The sequence below is a fragment of the Pelodiscus sinensis genome, chromosome 7 (assembly GCF_049634645.1).
Source record: "Pelodiscus sinensis isolate JC-2024 chromosome 7, ASM4963464v1, whole genome shotgun sequence".
NCBI lineage: Eukaryota > Metazoa > Chordata > Testudines > Trionychidae > Pelodiscus > Pelodiscus sinensis.
The window spans coordinates 71,095,824-71,110,277 of NC_134717.1; the positions used below are offsets into that span (position 1 = coordinate 71,095,824).

The 14,454-nt window shown below is 43.0% G+C and overlaps 1 protein-coding gene across 4 annotated transcripts in view; it reads right to left on the bottom strand.

The window, feature by feature from the left end:
• PGAP1 (post-GPI attachment to proteins inositol deacylase 1) overlaps nucleotides 1-14,454 on the bottom strand; it is an 84,478-nt gene that overhangs the window by 40,456 nt on the left and 29,568 nt on the right. For 2 of the 4 annotated variants that reach the window (XM_075934243.1, XM_075934245.1), the window contains exons 13-18: nucleotides 12,047-12,124; nucleotides 10,953-11,028; nucleotides 4,461-4,534; nucleotides 4,311-4,362; nucleotides 887-953; nucleotides 369-443 (exon numbers count right to left, since the gene is read on the bottom strand). In XM_075934243.1, coding sequence (XP_075790358.1) covers nucleotides 369-443; nucleotides 887-953; nucleotides 4,311-4,362; nucleotides 4,461-4,534; nucleotides 10,953-11,028; nucleotides 12,047-12,124 — 422 coding nt within the window. The remainder of the gene's footprint in view (nucleotides 1-368; nucleotides 444-886; nucleotides 954-4,310; nucleotides 4,363-4,460; nucleotides 4,535-10,952; nucleotides 11,029-12,046; nucleotides 12,125-14,454) is intronic. The other 2 variants (XM_075934246.1, XM_014570887.3) reach the window with 1 other exon arrangement.

Below are 14,454 nucleotides of genomic sequence, written 5' to 3' on the forward strand. Positions count from 1 at the left end.
CAAATTTCTCTATGGTAGACTGCTGGTACACGTCTTGAGCCGCAAAATTATTTTTTCAGATCCAAGAATTCCTCCTGCAGGTGACACTATGGATGACGCGCTACGTGCATGTGAACACAGCGTAAGACAGCCTAACGGCGGTGCTTGCTTACACCGTGTGACTTTGGACAACGTTCCTGTGGACCACCAAAAAAGTCACTATGACCACCAGTGGTCCATGGACCACCAGTTGAGAACCACAGGTCTAGACCAGGTGCTTGGTCCTGCCGTGAGGGCAGGGGACTGGACTCGATGACCTCTCAAGGTCCCTTCAAGTTCTAGTGCTCTATGATATGGAAGGAAAAAAGACTGAGGCATACAACCCTCACCTGTCCATAAAGAAAATGCAGCGAGGCTTGTGCCTTCCTAGAACAGAATTTCTGAGACTCTTCTCTCCTATATGACTGCAACCAAGAAATAATTGTTATGAAAAGGAATAGCTGAGCTCCCAATTTCTCAACTGAAATACTCCTTGTGTCAGGGACAATTCTATGTTCCCTATCTGCTCTTCCCTGATTAAAGCCAGGATCCTCACATCCAATAAAGGTATTTATCCTTGCTTTAAGCTTGGTTGTCTTCTTTGCCTACCTGGGTCTTGACGGTGGCCACCACATTAGTCTCCATGAATTAAGAGTATCCTGGAGGGAAAAGGAAGAAGTGCAGCCTACCCTCTGAATCTCATGGACAAGTCTGAACTACTTCTGGTATTTACAGGATGAGAGAGGCAACCCAAATGTCTAAGACAGAGAAAAATCCAATTCCAGACAGGTTACTCTTCTAATGTGTCTGGGATGTAAACTCTACTTTGAAAGATAACCAGGAAAAACAGAATCTCAAAACTCCTTACTTAGAGACGGTTATTGAGTCTTCATGTGACCATGGTATATGAAGTCTGTAAACACTAGTTTTCCTTTCTGAAAAGAAATAGAAGTACAAATGAATTATGAAACCTTGTATAACATTAAAATTACTGTAGTTCATTCATAGTTCAATATAATGGATAACATGATTATTTCTACATTTCAAATATCAGCAACAACTGGTACAGTTTGGACTTCTAAAAATCACTGGTGATACTTTATAAGACAGGAATAAATGGAGAATACAAACTATATCCACAAGTCTAGAAAGAAATCTAAATTGCAAGCCATATAGTAATATATTAAGAGTTAACATTTGGTTAACAGTATAAAGTTTGAAATTGCATTACTGTGTGTGATTGATACAATATATGACAGTTAAAGAGTTAAATGTGTGAACTCTCCTCCAAAAAACAGACTAGAAAAGCTTAATAAGCACTCCACTGTGCCTATGTAACCCACACTCCTAGTGGGTGTGATTCATTGTTCCATGTAGTGGTGCTTAGACTACAGAGAGCGAGAGATAAGAATAAGTGTTTTATAGCTCAAGCTGGCTTTATAGGGGCCTGAAGGAGAAGCATGAGGGCATGTGACTTGGGCTGTCCCTTCCCGGCCTGGGTGTGAAATTCCCAGGAGTTAAGGGGTTAACCCCTGCTCCAGTGCTACAGGCTTCCTGGTTTGCAAGTAGGCGCAGCTGGGCCTGCTCTGCAGAGCTGGGACTTGGTGGCCAGCACAGGTGGGGAGCTGGGGCCCGGGCTGTTCCCCATGGGCTGCATGCGGGGCTGAGGAGCCCCTTCCCTAGCACCCCTCTGTGCCTGGCAGTGCTGGAGCCAGCCCCCGGCTCTGCCTGCCCCAGCCCCGGAGCCACAGCCTGCAGCACTAGCAAAATGGTTCAGGCGTAGTTATGTAATTAACAATGAGTTTCTATTTGCAACAGGTAGTCCGTGGAAAGTTTTGCATTGCCACAGGTGGTCTGCAGGGCAGCTGGTGGAGAGAGCGCTCCCCTCCTCCTGGGAGAGCAGCACAGTCCAGGGAAGGAGGGTTAACTCTTGGCATGCCACTTCAGAAATGTTACTGACACCTGCTGTAGAGGCTCCTACTCTAAGCTCCAGAGGTCCCAGGTTCAAATGCACCTGCAGGTGGTTACATCTACATCATCTTTTTTGCATGCTTTCACCACAATCCTAGGTTCTTCCAGTGTTGGGCATATGATATGGCACAGTATGTAGTTTTGGCAAGATTTTTCATGCTGCAAGGGCCCTTTAGGAGCATAGATAAATCCTTTCTAATTATTTTTATTTCTAACCACTCTCCCACAAACACACTGAAATAAATTATATCTACAAACAGAAATAGAGCCTAGCAGGGTAAGGTGTTTAAACTGCAGTGATAAAAGTAAAATACAGTTGGCATACCAATACACATATTGAGTCGTTAATATAACCTATGAATGAACTACAGTTCTTTTGGATATATAGTTACTGAACAAAAAAGTAAAAAGCCAACGCACAGGGAGAGGATAAAGGTGAATAAAACCAATTATTCTGTGATTATGAGCTCTAACATATAGCACTGTAACACCTACCCCTACTTTTACTGACTTCCTGAAGTGGGGGGAACAAAGTAGTACATTAATATCCAGACTACCCACATTTTTTCTTTTAAAAATGCATTATTCACAACAGGATTTTTTTCCAGATTTTGTTTAAAAGAAGTGTGTAAACAGACAGACTGAAACCTGAACAAAGAACATTTGGGTTAATTTTTAAAAGCCAGAAAAAATCTTTTACCCAGAAGAATTGAAAGGTGTAACTGGTTCAGGAAAGTGGTACTAAGACACAGAGCTTCTCATTCCTAAGTCAACAATTCAGATTTTACTTCAATCAATGACAACTGAAGTCCATTCCCATACAAGGTGTCATGCTTCAATTCCCCAACCTGCCACTTGGAGTGTAGATATGTGGGCTGGCTAGCAGAATAAACTCTGTTAGAACCTGTCTAACTCCCAGAGACAAACTTGTCCATTCTGTTTCCCTGAGACCCAAAAAGACCCAAAAAGAAAGACAGATTGCTGCCACTGCCAAATGTAACTAAAAATATAAAATAAGCCTTTTTCCAGGGAAGAGATCACTTGGAATCTCTTCCCTGAGGCAAAACTCTCCTATGCCCCAACCTCCATTTTGCTTGGAGCTGGGAAAATACACAGAGATAATCCGCAGAGAACAATGGAGCTCTGCTTCTTCCAGATAAACCTACGTGCCTAAGTTAAGGACACAAAAATTTGTGAAATTGATTTCAACCAATACCGATTAACCAAAACAAAAAGAAAACGCTTTCATTATTAAAACAAGACTACTGTTGCAACCACAGTAAATGAATGGGTATTAAAAGCCATGGATTAAAGTAGAGAATCCATGAGCTATAATCCTTAGTTAAACAAGAGAAAACAATTAACCAGTTCAGACATAAATTTCCAAAACCCCAAACAAGGAAAACAATAAGCCTGCTGGACTATCTAAACTTTTCCCTACTTACACATTTCAACGAATTCAAGGAGTCTGTTCCTGGGAGAGTCCGTCTCTCTTTCTACCTGGGGAAAAATCTGCTGCTCACCTGAAACAAATTAAAAAAAAAAAACCCTCCCTCAGGTGCACCTGCAGGTAAGTCCGACTCTCCTTTGCAGCTCCTATTCATGACAAGAATTCTAGAGCTCATAGTCCAGATCGTGATAGACAATGTCAACCTAACAAAAGCCTACTATTATGAGTGACACCTCTCTTAAAAGAGAAACCAAGAATGTAATGGTTAAGAAGACCAGAATTCCCCTACCTCCTTTACAAATAGTCCTTCTAGAAAGAGAGGTAAAGTACACTTGCAGGGTTGGGAAGCTTGCACAGAGACTGCTTGTATTTTATCTGTTCATTGGATAGAACAGAGGATTTAGGTCTCCAAAGTTCTCAGGGTGCACCTACACTGTACTGTACCTCAAAATAAGATACTCAATTGAGCTATGCAAATTGCATATCCTATTTCGATGCGATTTCAAAATAGCTTATTTCATCATTTGGCACTGTCTACACAGCACCAAATTTCGAAATAAAGCGTTATTCTGAAACATCCCTTACTCCTTGTAGAATGAGGTTTACAGGAATGTCAGAATAGCGAGACCGAAATAATGGACTTGCTGTTAAGACATGGGATAGCTATTTCAGGATATTCTGGTATTCCAAAACAGCAACGCAGTGTTGAGATACCCTCAGTCTGGCCATTTTAACAGCAAAAAAATGCTACAAAAAAGAACCTGATGGCAATCACTTTACAGTATGGAACATGAAAGAGCTGGGAGACAGATATATTTTAACAGCTTTTATTGGAACCATTTATGTGAACTTTAGAAAACATTTCATTTACCTTTGCGTGGGTGACAGTGACTCTCAATGTAGATTTTAAAAGCTTGGTATATCTAAAACAAACAAAAAGCCCAAGTAACACACTTATTCACATGCATTTCCAAAGGAACTCATTAGTTAATATCAATTTTGTTTTAATTCAGTATTTTACCTGGTCAAAGTGCTGGAGTTGCACATTGTAAATCAAACCAGTTGAATTTAATACAGTTTTGCTTGAAGAGAGCCCTGTAGAAATGACAATTCTATATGATTTCCAATTAATAAATCTAAGACTGATTTGCTTGAAAAGATCACTACAACTAAGGTTTTCCTTGGAAGTTGGGATAACACAGGGCTCGACAATCTATTGAATCTACTCGCCTTTGGTGAGTACCCAAACAGAAAGGAGACAGAATCACCAGGTAGATGAAAGGGGCTGGTTGAGAGTACATGTCCCTTCCTGTCCGGAACTGCCCCAGTCTCAAACCTCCCCCTCCCCAGATGCCCTTTAGGAAAGGCAGGAGGGGGCTGAACTTCCCTCTCCTGATTCATACAGGGATACTGCTCCCTTTCATCAGAAAGAGAAAGGGAAAATGCACAGATCTGCTTCGAGTGATGTCCCCACGGGTGCTCCACTATTGGTGACTGGTCGCCCAGAGCCGCAGATCGGAGCCTTGCAAAGCAGTTTCCCCCATTGGGCTGCACATGCACAGGAGATGTCTCGTGGCCTGATCCCTCCCTTTCAGTGGGTGCCCTGGGAATGTTGGGACCCAAACAGACAGCACTCCTCAACCCACTCTACACCAGCAAAAAGATACTTGCTTCCAACCCAATCCCACATAAGAACCCGGCAGTGCAAAAGACTGCCACAGGCAAAAACGGCATGTTCAAATAAAGCAGTACCACCTTCAGGGCTACAGCTCTCAACTCCAGCCATGCTGGCAATAGATACAGATCCACAGTTGACTCGGGCAAACACCTTTACTTGTGCTCTGCCTCTACAGGTCTGTCACCTGCAGTATCTCCAGCCCGCAGCTCTCCTCGCATAATTAGTTCTCTCAGAGTCTTTTACCTGATGATGACCAGGTAAGTCCATTCTCATCACAGCATGCATCACCAACAGGATCACAGTCCTGGATTACAGAGTCAGGCCTCATCAACCCTCTGGTACTTACACTGGGTTTATCCCCCTCCACCTATTCATTGCAGTGGGTGCCCTGGGAATGTTGGGACCCAAACACACAGCAATCCTCAACCCACTCTACACCAGCAAAAAGATACTTGCTTCCAACCCAATCCCTTCCCCCACCCGAAGACTCTGAGGAGGAGGAGGGACAGATAGATGACAGGGACCTAGATCCTCATGAACCTGGATCCTCCAACAGATCCAGATCCTTCATCGCTGCCAGATGATGTAGTCATTCCATCTGACATATGCCCAATGGACAATCTTAAAAATTTCAAGAGTTATTCAAAAGAGTGGAAGCAAGTCAACAAGTTCTACTTCAAGAAGTGCAAGAAAAATAGCACTGCTTGTTGAAGAATTTACACCCCATGTTGCAGGGGAAGATTGCCTTGCCCATAGATGAGGCAATTATGGAGACATCAGCTGAATTATGGAAAATGCCTGCATCTATCCAGCTTACCTGTAAAAGGGTGGACAGGAAAGACATGTAATTTTTATTCACACGTCCCCAAACCAAATTTCTTGGTTGTAGAGTCAGCCCAGCAGAGATCCGAACTACCACAGTATAGGATGGGTAATAAAGACTAAGACCACAAGAAGTTAGATCTCTTTGGCAGAAAGATCTACTCTAGCAATTCTCGGTTGCAGCATGGAGGAAATTACTCTGTCCTTTTGGCAAATCATGATTTTAATAACTATTCAAAATTGGAGAATCTCACTCAACACTGCCCTGAATCAAAGAGACCAATCTTGAAGGCCATAGTCCATTAGGGCCATACGATTGCCCGCACCACAGCCTACAAGCAGCGTTGGACACTGCCAATACTATAGCTAGGGAAACGGCCACAGTGGTAGTTATGCGGAGGGCATCCTGGTTACAGGTCTCGGGTGTTCCCCGTGAACTTCAGACCAAAATGAAGGACCTCCCATTCGACAAACAAAAATTATTTGCAGCTAAGACAGATGAGGTGCTGTACAGTAGCAAAGACTCAAGAGCCACGCTCAGTACCCTCGGCATGTATACTTCTCCTTTTTGGCGCAAGTGATACACTCCATATAATCACAATAGATATGGCCAATATAATCGGCCACCACAGACACTGTATGAAGATGCCTGAGCAAGACAGCATGCACAGAGGAGGCGCTCCAACCAGGGTCGCCCCTTTAGCACCCAGGCCTCAAAGCAGCAGGTTTCAGGGTGTGGTCGAGGGTCTGCACGACCTCCCTTACGATTCAATGCCAACACAGCACTGCCATCTTTTTACCCGCTGTTTGCATCCCTTCCTAACATATCGGGAGTCCATAACATTGGTCTGTTGAGTGCTGGAGATAATCTGAATGGGATACGTTATCTCCTTTACTTTTACCCTCCCTCCATCTCCGTCCCTCTTCAGGGACCCTTCACACAAGAGCCGACTAAAACAGGAGATCGATCACCTTCTGATGCTTGCAACCACAGAGAGGGTACCCAAGGAATTTCACGCAAGAGGGTTCTACTCCAAATACTTCCTGACCGAAGATGTATTTCTAATTCAATGGAGGGCCCCTCTACATTACACTGTTCCCCCATATCACTTATTCCCATAGTCCTACACGTGATGCACAGAGACTGGGCTCATGTCATTCTAATAGCTCCTTCTTGGTCGCACCAGACCTAATTTCTATACCTGGACAGACTATCGGTTCAAGCTGCCTACCCATTGCCACTCTGATGTGACCTTCTCTCCCAGCCTCACACTCTTCATCTTCAAGCGTGGCTCCTATCTGGTTCAAGGAATTAGAGACCCGATGTTCTCAACAAGCGAAGGAAATTTCCTCCACAGCAGAAGACCTTCCACACGAAAGACATACATACAAAAATGGGCACGTCTCTCTCAACAGTGCCAGATCTAACTGATAGACCCTTGCATATCCCCACTGATCATAATTCTGGACTACATATTACAGCTTAAGATGTTCAGACTCTCACTTTCTTCTCTAAGAGTCCACCTTTTGGCAATAACAGCTATCCTCATTCCTGTGGATAGACTCTCCATATTTACTCATCCTGTCACAAAAAGTGATAGAAATGTAGCCGTGTTAGTCTGGTGTAGCTGCAACAAAAAACAGGACTATGTAGCACTTTAAAGACTAACAAGATGGTTTATTAGGTGATGGGCTTTCGTGGGCCACATATTCACTCTGCTGATACCATTATTGGACCTAACCAATTGAGTTATAAGATCAAGAACACATATTCCTGCTCATCCAGAAATATAATTTATGCTATCATGTGCCGAAAGTGTCCGTCTGCTATGTACATTGAACAACCGTCTCAGACACTTCGCCAAAGAATCAATGCCCACAAAACAGATATTAGACAGGATCACAAAGAAAAAAAAATGTCTTGCCATTTCAACCAGAAAGGGCATTGTCTCAATAACTTATTACCTGCATCCTGCTTCCTTTTCACACCAGACTTGAAAGAGAATCCGCTGAACTGTCATTCATGCTTAAATTTGACACTTTATAACTCGGTCTAAACAAAGACATTAATTACCTTACCCATTACAAAGATAGCTTCCCCAATTATCACCTCTAATATCATTAGCTCACAGACATTTAACTCCCCCCCCGCCATCCGCCTTCTGTCCTGAAATTTGATTTGTCCTTTTCATATGTGTTCTTTTTTTTATTGTATCCTTTGGTATATATGGTTGTGCCAATTTTCTTCCACTATTTGATCTGAGGAAGTGGGTCTGGCCCACGAAAGCTCCTCACCTAATAAACCATCTTGTTAGTCTTTAAAGTGCTACATAGTCCTGTTTTTTGTTTCTGTCACAAAAAGGTTCCTAAGGGGTTTCATAGGACTCCACCTCCCTCATGGGACTTAAACCTTGTTTTGGATTGCTTGACCAGGTGTAGCCAGACAGGAACCCCCCTTGTAACATCCATTTTTGCTTGCCTGGAGCATACAGGGCACACAGAGCAGAAGGCCCAGGCTGCTGTGACTGTGAATGGCTGTAAACAGAGATACGCCAATTGCTGACAAAGAGGCTGCCAAGGAGTGTCCGTGACTTAACCCATATTGATACGAACACACAGCCGTCCGCAGGGGGAGGAATCTCTCGCCCAGTAAAAAAATGTGTAGTACACACAATTTAGTTCTCTCTCTTGCAAGTGTAAATTAACTTGAACTTGCTTGTAAGAACTGGCGCCACAAAATGGACCAGTACAATTCGGCATCTTAGATAAGAAAAAAGATACGGGCCCCCAGGGGTATATAGATGGGTCCAGCAGCACATTTTCTCTGAGTGTCAATCTACCATCTATCGGCTGGTCGGGTTAGGTGTTTGATCTCCTGAGGTTCCAGAGGGGACGCCCACCTCGTATTCGTCTTTCCTAGGAATTGAGAGACCGGCCCTGGGCTGACACGCTGGAGTCGAGAGGCACAGAAAGGGGTAAAAATTGTACCTGGATGCGGTCCTTCGTTTAAGTATATATATACATAGTGTTAGAGCTCTTTAAAGATTAAGCTGTCACTTGGTACCATTACTTCTATTTTCTATCTTTACCTTTTTTTCCTGTAACTATTTTTAAGACCTATATATATATATATATATATATTTATTTGCTAGCATTTAAGAAATAGAGCAATAGCCATTGTAAGCATATGCTTTTATAAGTTTTTTTTTTAATAAACCTGTAACTGTTTAAGTTTTAACCTGACTCCTTCAGTTGCTGTAATAGAACCAAGCACAATTTAAAAGAACTTCAGCCGGTCAAAAAGGATAGGCATAGGAAGAGCTTGGGCGTTTGGATTTGTGTCACTCCCAGGTGGCAGATCCGTTGAGGCACCTCTCAGTCTTTCCCAGGCTGCCCGCTGTGAAGGAATCTTGCATTTTAGCAGCTAAAATCTGAGGTGTAATAAGCTCTTCCTATAAAGGGGCGTCTGTTGGCCTGCTGGCCATCCTCTGCAACGGGACCCCAGTCCTAGCAGTAAAGACACAGACGTTAAACCTTTTCTCGAAAACACACACACACACACACACACACACTGCCCTGACCGTCGGCTGACACCAGGCCCCCCTTCGAACCTTTGGCCATCGTTGCTCTTCCCTTACTCTTTATGAAGGTCTGCTTCCTACTAGCCATTACCTCAGGACAGTCAGTGAGCTTAGGGCTCTTATGACAGAGCCCCTCTACACCATCTTTACAAAAGACCAAGTCACACCAAGACCACACCAGACCTTCTTGCTGAACTTGATAGTTAGAACTCGAGATATGTAGCTAGAACTCAAGCCTTTCGTAAATCTCAACAATTTTTTATTTCTATTGCTGAACACTCAAAAGGTATACTTATTTCATCCCAGTGGATCTCAAAGTGGATACTGACATGCCTAGTCAGATGTCACACTCTAGTCAATAGGCCCTTTCAGCACCCACCATGAACACATTCTACTCAGGCTACAGCAGCCTCCATGGGCTTTTTGAACAATGTTCCCCTAAGAGATATTTATCGAGCTGCCACATGATCATCAGACTACACTTTTGCCAAACGTTATGCCATACTACCATAACTCGCATCTGATTCAGCGGTGGCCACTGCAGTTTTGTCCATCACTGCCAACGACTCCAACTCCCTCCTTGCAAGTTGAATATTGCTCTATAGTCACCAACAGTGGAGCACACATGGGGACATCACTCGAAGAAGAGAGTTACTCACTTTCTGAAGTAACGACTGTTCTTCGAGATGCGAGACCCCGTGGGGTGCTCCACAATCCTCCCTTCGTCCTCTCTTCTTGGAGTCTCACTTACTCTGGTGTAGATGAGGAACTGAAAGGGAGGGATCGGGCTGCACAAGTAGAAGGCTTGAGTGGGAGTGCCGTGAGATGCCTCCTGTACATGCATGGGCTCAACAGGGGAAACTGATCTGCAGCTCCAGGCAACCTGTCACCAACAGTGGAGCTACTCACAGGGACACTTCTCGAAGAACAGTCATTCTGCATGAAATGAGTAACTCCCCTTTAGCTGCATTCCTCACTCTGGCTGAGGAGCACAGGGACCTGACGAACCTGGACCTGCCCAACTGGGGAACATACACCCCTGCCATGGCTATGCGCGCTGGAGCTGCAGCAGCCATGGAGAGGTGCTTCTCCCCTGGTCCCAGGCTGCTGCAGTGAGAAAGGTCCGGGATGGTCCTCTCTCCCCTGGGAAGTCTGCATACTGAACCCCTCATCCCCAGCTCCACCCTAGAGCAATGATTTAAACGAAACATGTCATTTTCATTTTATTTTTAAAAAAGCAATTGAATTAAGGACCCAAGCAATGCCCGGTAAATCTTCTAGTATATGATATTTATGAAGTATCTGATAGAAAGGGTGAAATAAAGCTTGCTTAATAGGAAATTATCTTTAAACATAAAAGATTGATCTTTGGAGCTATTTTAAGGCCTGATTTAAGTTTTCAAGTTTTGCAAGAGCAGTGCATTATACCTACCAAAAGAAAAAAGATGTGTTACCGGGAGTTGTACTGTTCGGGAATCCTCTTTAAAGAATTCACAGTCCAAAGTAAACTGCAACATAGATATATTTTATTGCAGAGATCTGAAATGAACATAAAGCTAGAGCATTGAGTCTGGCCATATTCTTGTCTGAACCCCAGACAGAGGACAACACTAAAAGACTGCTGAAACACAGTGACTGGCCTGCAGCGGGTTCAGTCACTAGCGCAAGCCAGAATAGCTTTACAGTAACTTGCTCTCATTTTGACCCAGCTGCCACATATTGTGGCATGGACAAAGTGCAGCTATCTTCAGGTCAGTGCCTCATTCTCTGGGGGAAAAGAGAGTGGAATCGAGCTGACTATGCCCCTCAAGGATTCCCCAACAGAAGAAGAATATTTATATGGCCAACTATGCCAGCAGTAACCATGCTTTGTGCTCCTGGAGCAGCACATATGAACTGAGCCCAGCAGAGAATTTGGTCCACAATCTAGAAAATATATTTAGTTCATTTAAAATTACAGTCTTGCCTCACCTTAAAACCAGTGTTTCTTACTCTCCATTATAAAAGTCGTGTGTAAGCTGCTTAACATATGCACTATAAATAAACATAAAGATGGTCTCTCTATGAAACTATCTTCCATCTCATTCATGATTATACAGACCACCTACTCTGACCTTCTCAATCAAAGAACAGCTTTGTAACAGCTACTGCAACAGCTTACATGAAATGCAGAGCTAGGAAAGCATACATGCATACTGTCTTACAAATAAACCGATAGATAGAAAGAACCACTGGCAAGCACCAGACTGAAAATCACAGCTATCTGCTTTTTTTGAGTAAGCATACAATCTGTAATTCATGTTTGGAATTATAGGTACTTTCAGCAGACTAGATATTAAATTAGTTGAAAAATCTACTTTTGAATCACATACTGCAGGCAAAGCTATACTTTGTAAAGGTATTTAGCACAACTCTCATTTTAATACATTTTCCTTGCAACCAATAATGACAAAAATAATATTCAGTTATCTTGAACAGAAGCTGAATTGAATCAAGTGTTTTAGTGTTTCGTCTCATCTTAGTTACCTTATTGCCATTAATAGCTGGTACATAAATGACAAGATTAGACAAAGAAGGATATTCCTGAAGCTTCAGAGTTACAACCTAAAATAAGAAATTTTAAAAATTACTGACAGTAAAATTATAGTTTGGTTCAGTTAAGAATTTCAGGCAAGAGTTTCATTCCTATTCCAGCTTTTATGTGGTACAAGGGGCCCTAAAATCCCTGTATCCGGCCAGGGAAGAAATTTGCAAATCACAGTATTGAAAAGGGTACCATATTTTAGCGAATATAATCCATGGGTGATATTTGTTTTTACAAACCCTGCAGACACACCCCCTCCGCGGGGTATACTTGGGTGCGGGGTATACAAAATTTTTTTTACACACCAGCTCACCGCCCGGTTCCTCCGCAGCCGTAGGAAGGGGCAGGAGGCACACTTCCCCGCCTGCGCAGAAACCGGGCAGTGAGTGCTCCCCCGCCTGGAGGCCGGCGGCTGCGCAGAACCGGGCAGTGAGTGGCTGGCTAATTAGTAATGTAGAATAATCTCTACTACAGCGATTCCCAAACTTTTCGGCATCACGCCCCCTTCTTGATTTTTTAGAAACCCTTGCGCCTCTCCATCTCTTCTTTACCATCATCCAACCCCCCCTTTTAACAAAAAATTCCATTCATAATTTAAAATAAAAAAATACACACAAAAACTTGGAATAAACATTTTATTTAAAATTAAAAATAAGCACAAATAGTTTTTCTTGGCACAAAAATTTAATAAAAGTGTAATTTAACATAAGAAATAGAAACAAAACTAATTTAATGTGAAGGATGATGCATTTTTTTCACGAGTTGGAAAATCCTAGGTTTGAAAGATGAAAATGCACAACGCAAATCATTTTCAACATTGTCGATTTCTTTGTTTCATTTTTAATATGACTAAACTTGAAAAGCTTTTTTCACAGAGGTACATCAACAAAAACGGAAGAATAATATGTAGCGATTCTTCTCCAACTTTTGAGTAAATTGGGAAACATTTTATCCAAAATTCCTCCAAGCTTGAGTTTTCAAAATTATCTTTCGCACTTGAATCATATTTCATTTTGAGTGCTTGTTCTTACAATACTTCTAGCAATGAATCAACATCAACGTTGAACTGATTGCGTACTAATTTGAATGGGGTTGTCTGGAAAATAGCGGATGAATTCGTCAGCAAGGCAGTCCAGATTAAACACAATTTTGTTCTTCACATCCTCTTTCCAAATTTCTTGGAAACCTTCATTAGTGTCCAGCTCCACGCATTTCAAATTTTGAAGTTTAGCTGCAAAACACTCTTTTGTTTTGTCTGTCAAAGCGCCGTGGTTCTTCGTCAAATGTCATTCAAGACTAGGTCTGAAGGCATAATTACTGAGAACCGTGTGGCATACTACGCATTGAGGATGACCAATCCCATTTTTTTCCCATGACAATGAAGCCATACTTAATGCAGTCTTCATCGTACTTCCTTTTCTTAATTGCAGCCATTCATAAACCCTGGGTCAAGTGCTGGGTCAATTTTCTTTAGAAATCCCACACTGGTACCTACTTTGTGTTTTGTAAAATCTGGAGTCAAAGTGTTCTTAAAACAAACATGTGCTGGGTCACCTTCAGTATTCCCTATAATTTTTTCCACACATGTGCAGAATGACTTTATTATATGCACCAATATGGAGATGATCTGTCAAATATCATCTCCATGTTGGTGTTAGGGATGTGAATGGGTAACTGGTCAACCAGTAACTCTGTAAGCATCATCCTTACTTAATAGCCCCTACCCACAGCAGCCACAATAGCCTGCCCACCCCTCTTTAATCAGTTAACCGGTTAAACTTAACATTTAACCAGTTAACTAATTAAATGGGATGTTACATCCCTAATTGGTGCACATAAAATATATGTGGTGGAGTGGACTGAGGAATTTGGACTGTGAGAGAGGACTCAGGGCTGGGACAGAGGGGTGAAGTGTGTGTGGAAGGGTTAGGGCTCTGGCTCAGGATGCAGCCACAGAGGAGAAGCTCAGAGGTGGGGCACAGGAGTAGGCAGACTGCAGGGGGTGAGGGCTCCAAGATGGGGGGGTGCAAGCTCTGGGGCAGTATCAGGAATTACGGGTTTCAGGTATGCCCTGGGGTTACAGTAGGGAGACAGGACTCGCCTCAGGTCCCTCCCTACAAGAGTAGCACCTGGCTGTGCCAGGACTGTGGCTGCAGAGTAGGGTATAGGGATGTTAAAGGTTAACTGACAAACTGGTTATCTAATAAGCATTAGGCTTACTTTCATGTTTGTGCGGCAACTGGTTAGCTAGACCTGTCCAAACCCTCGTGGGGCTGAAGCAGCCCTGTCCCCGACACCTGCTGTAGGCCTTTTCCTGTTGCTATATTGGAAGGCATATAGCCATATTGCA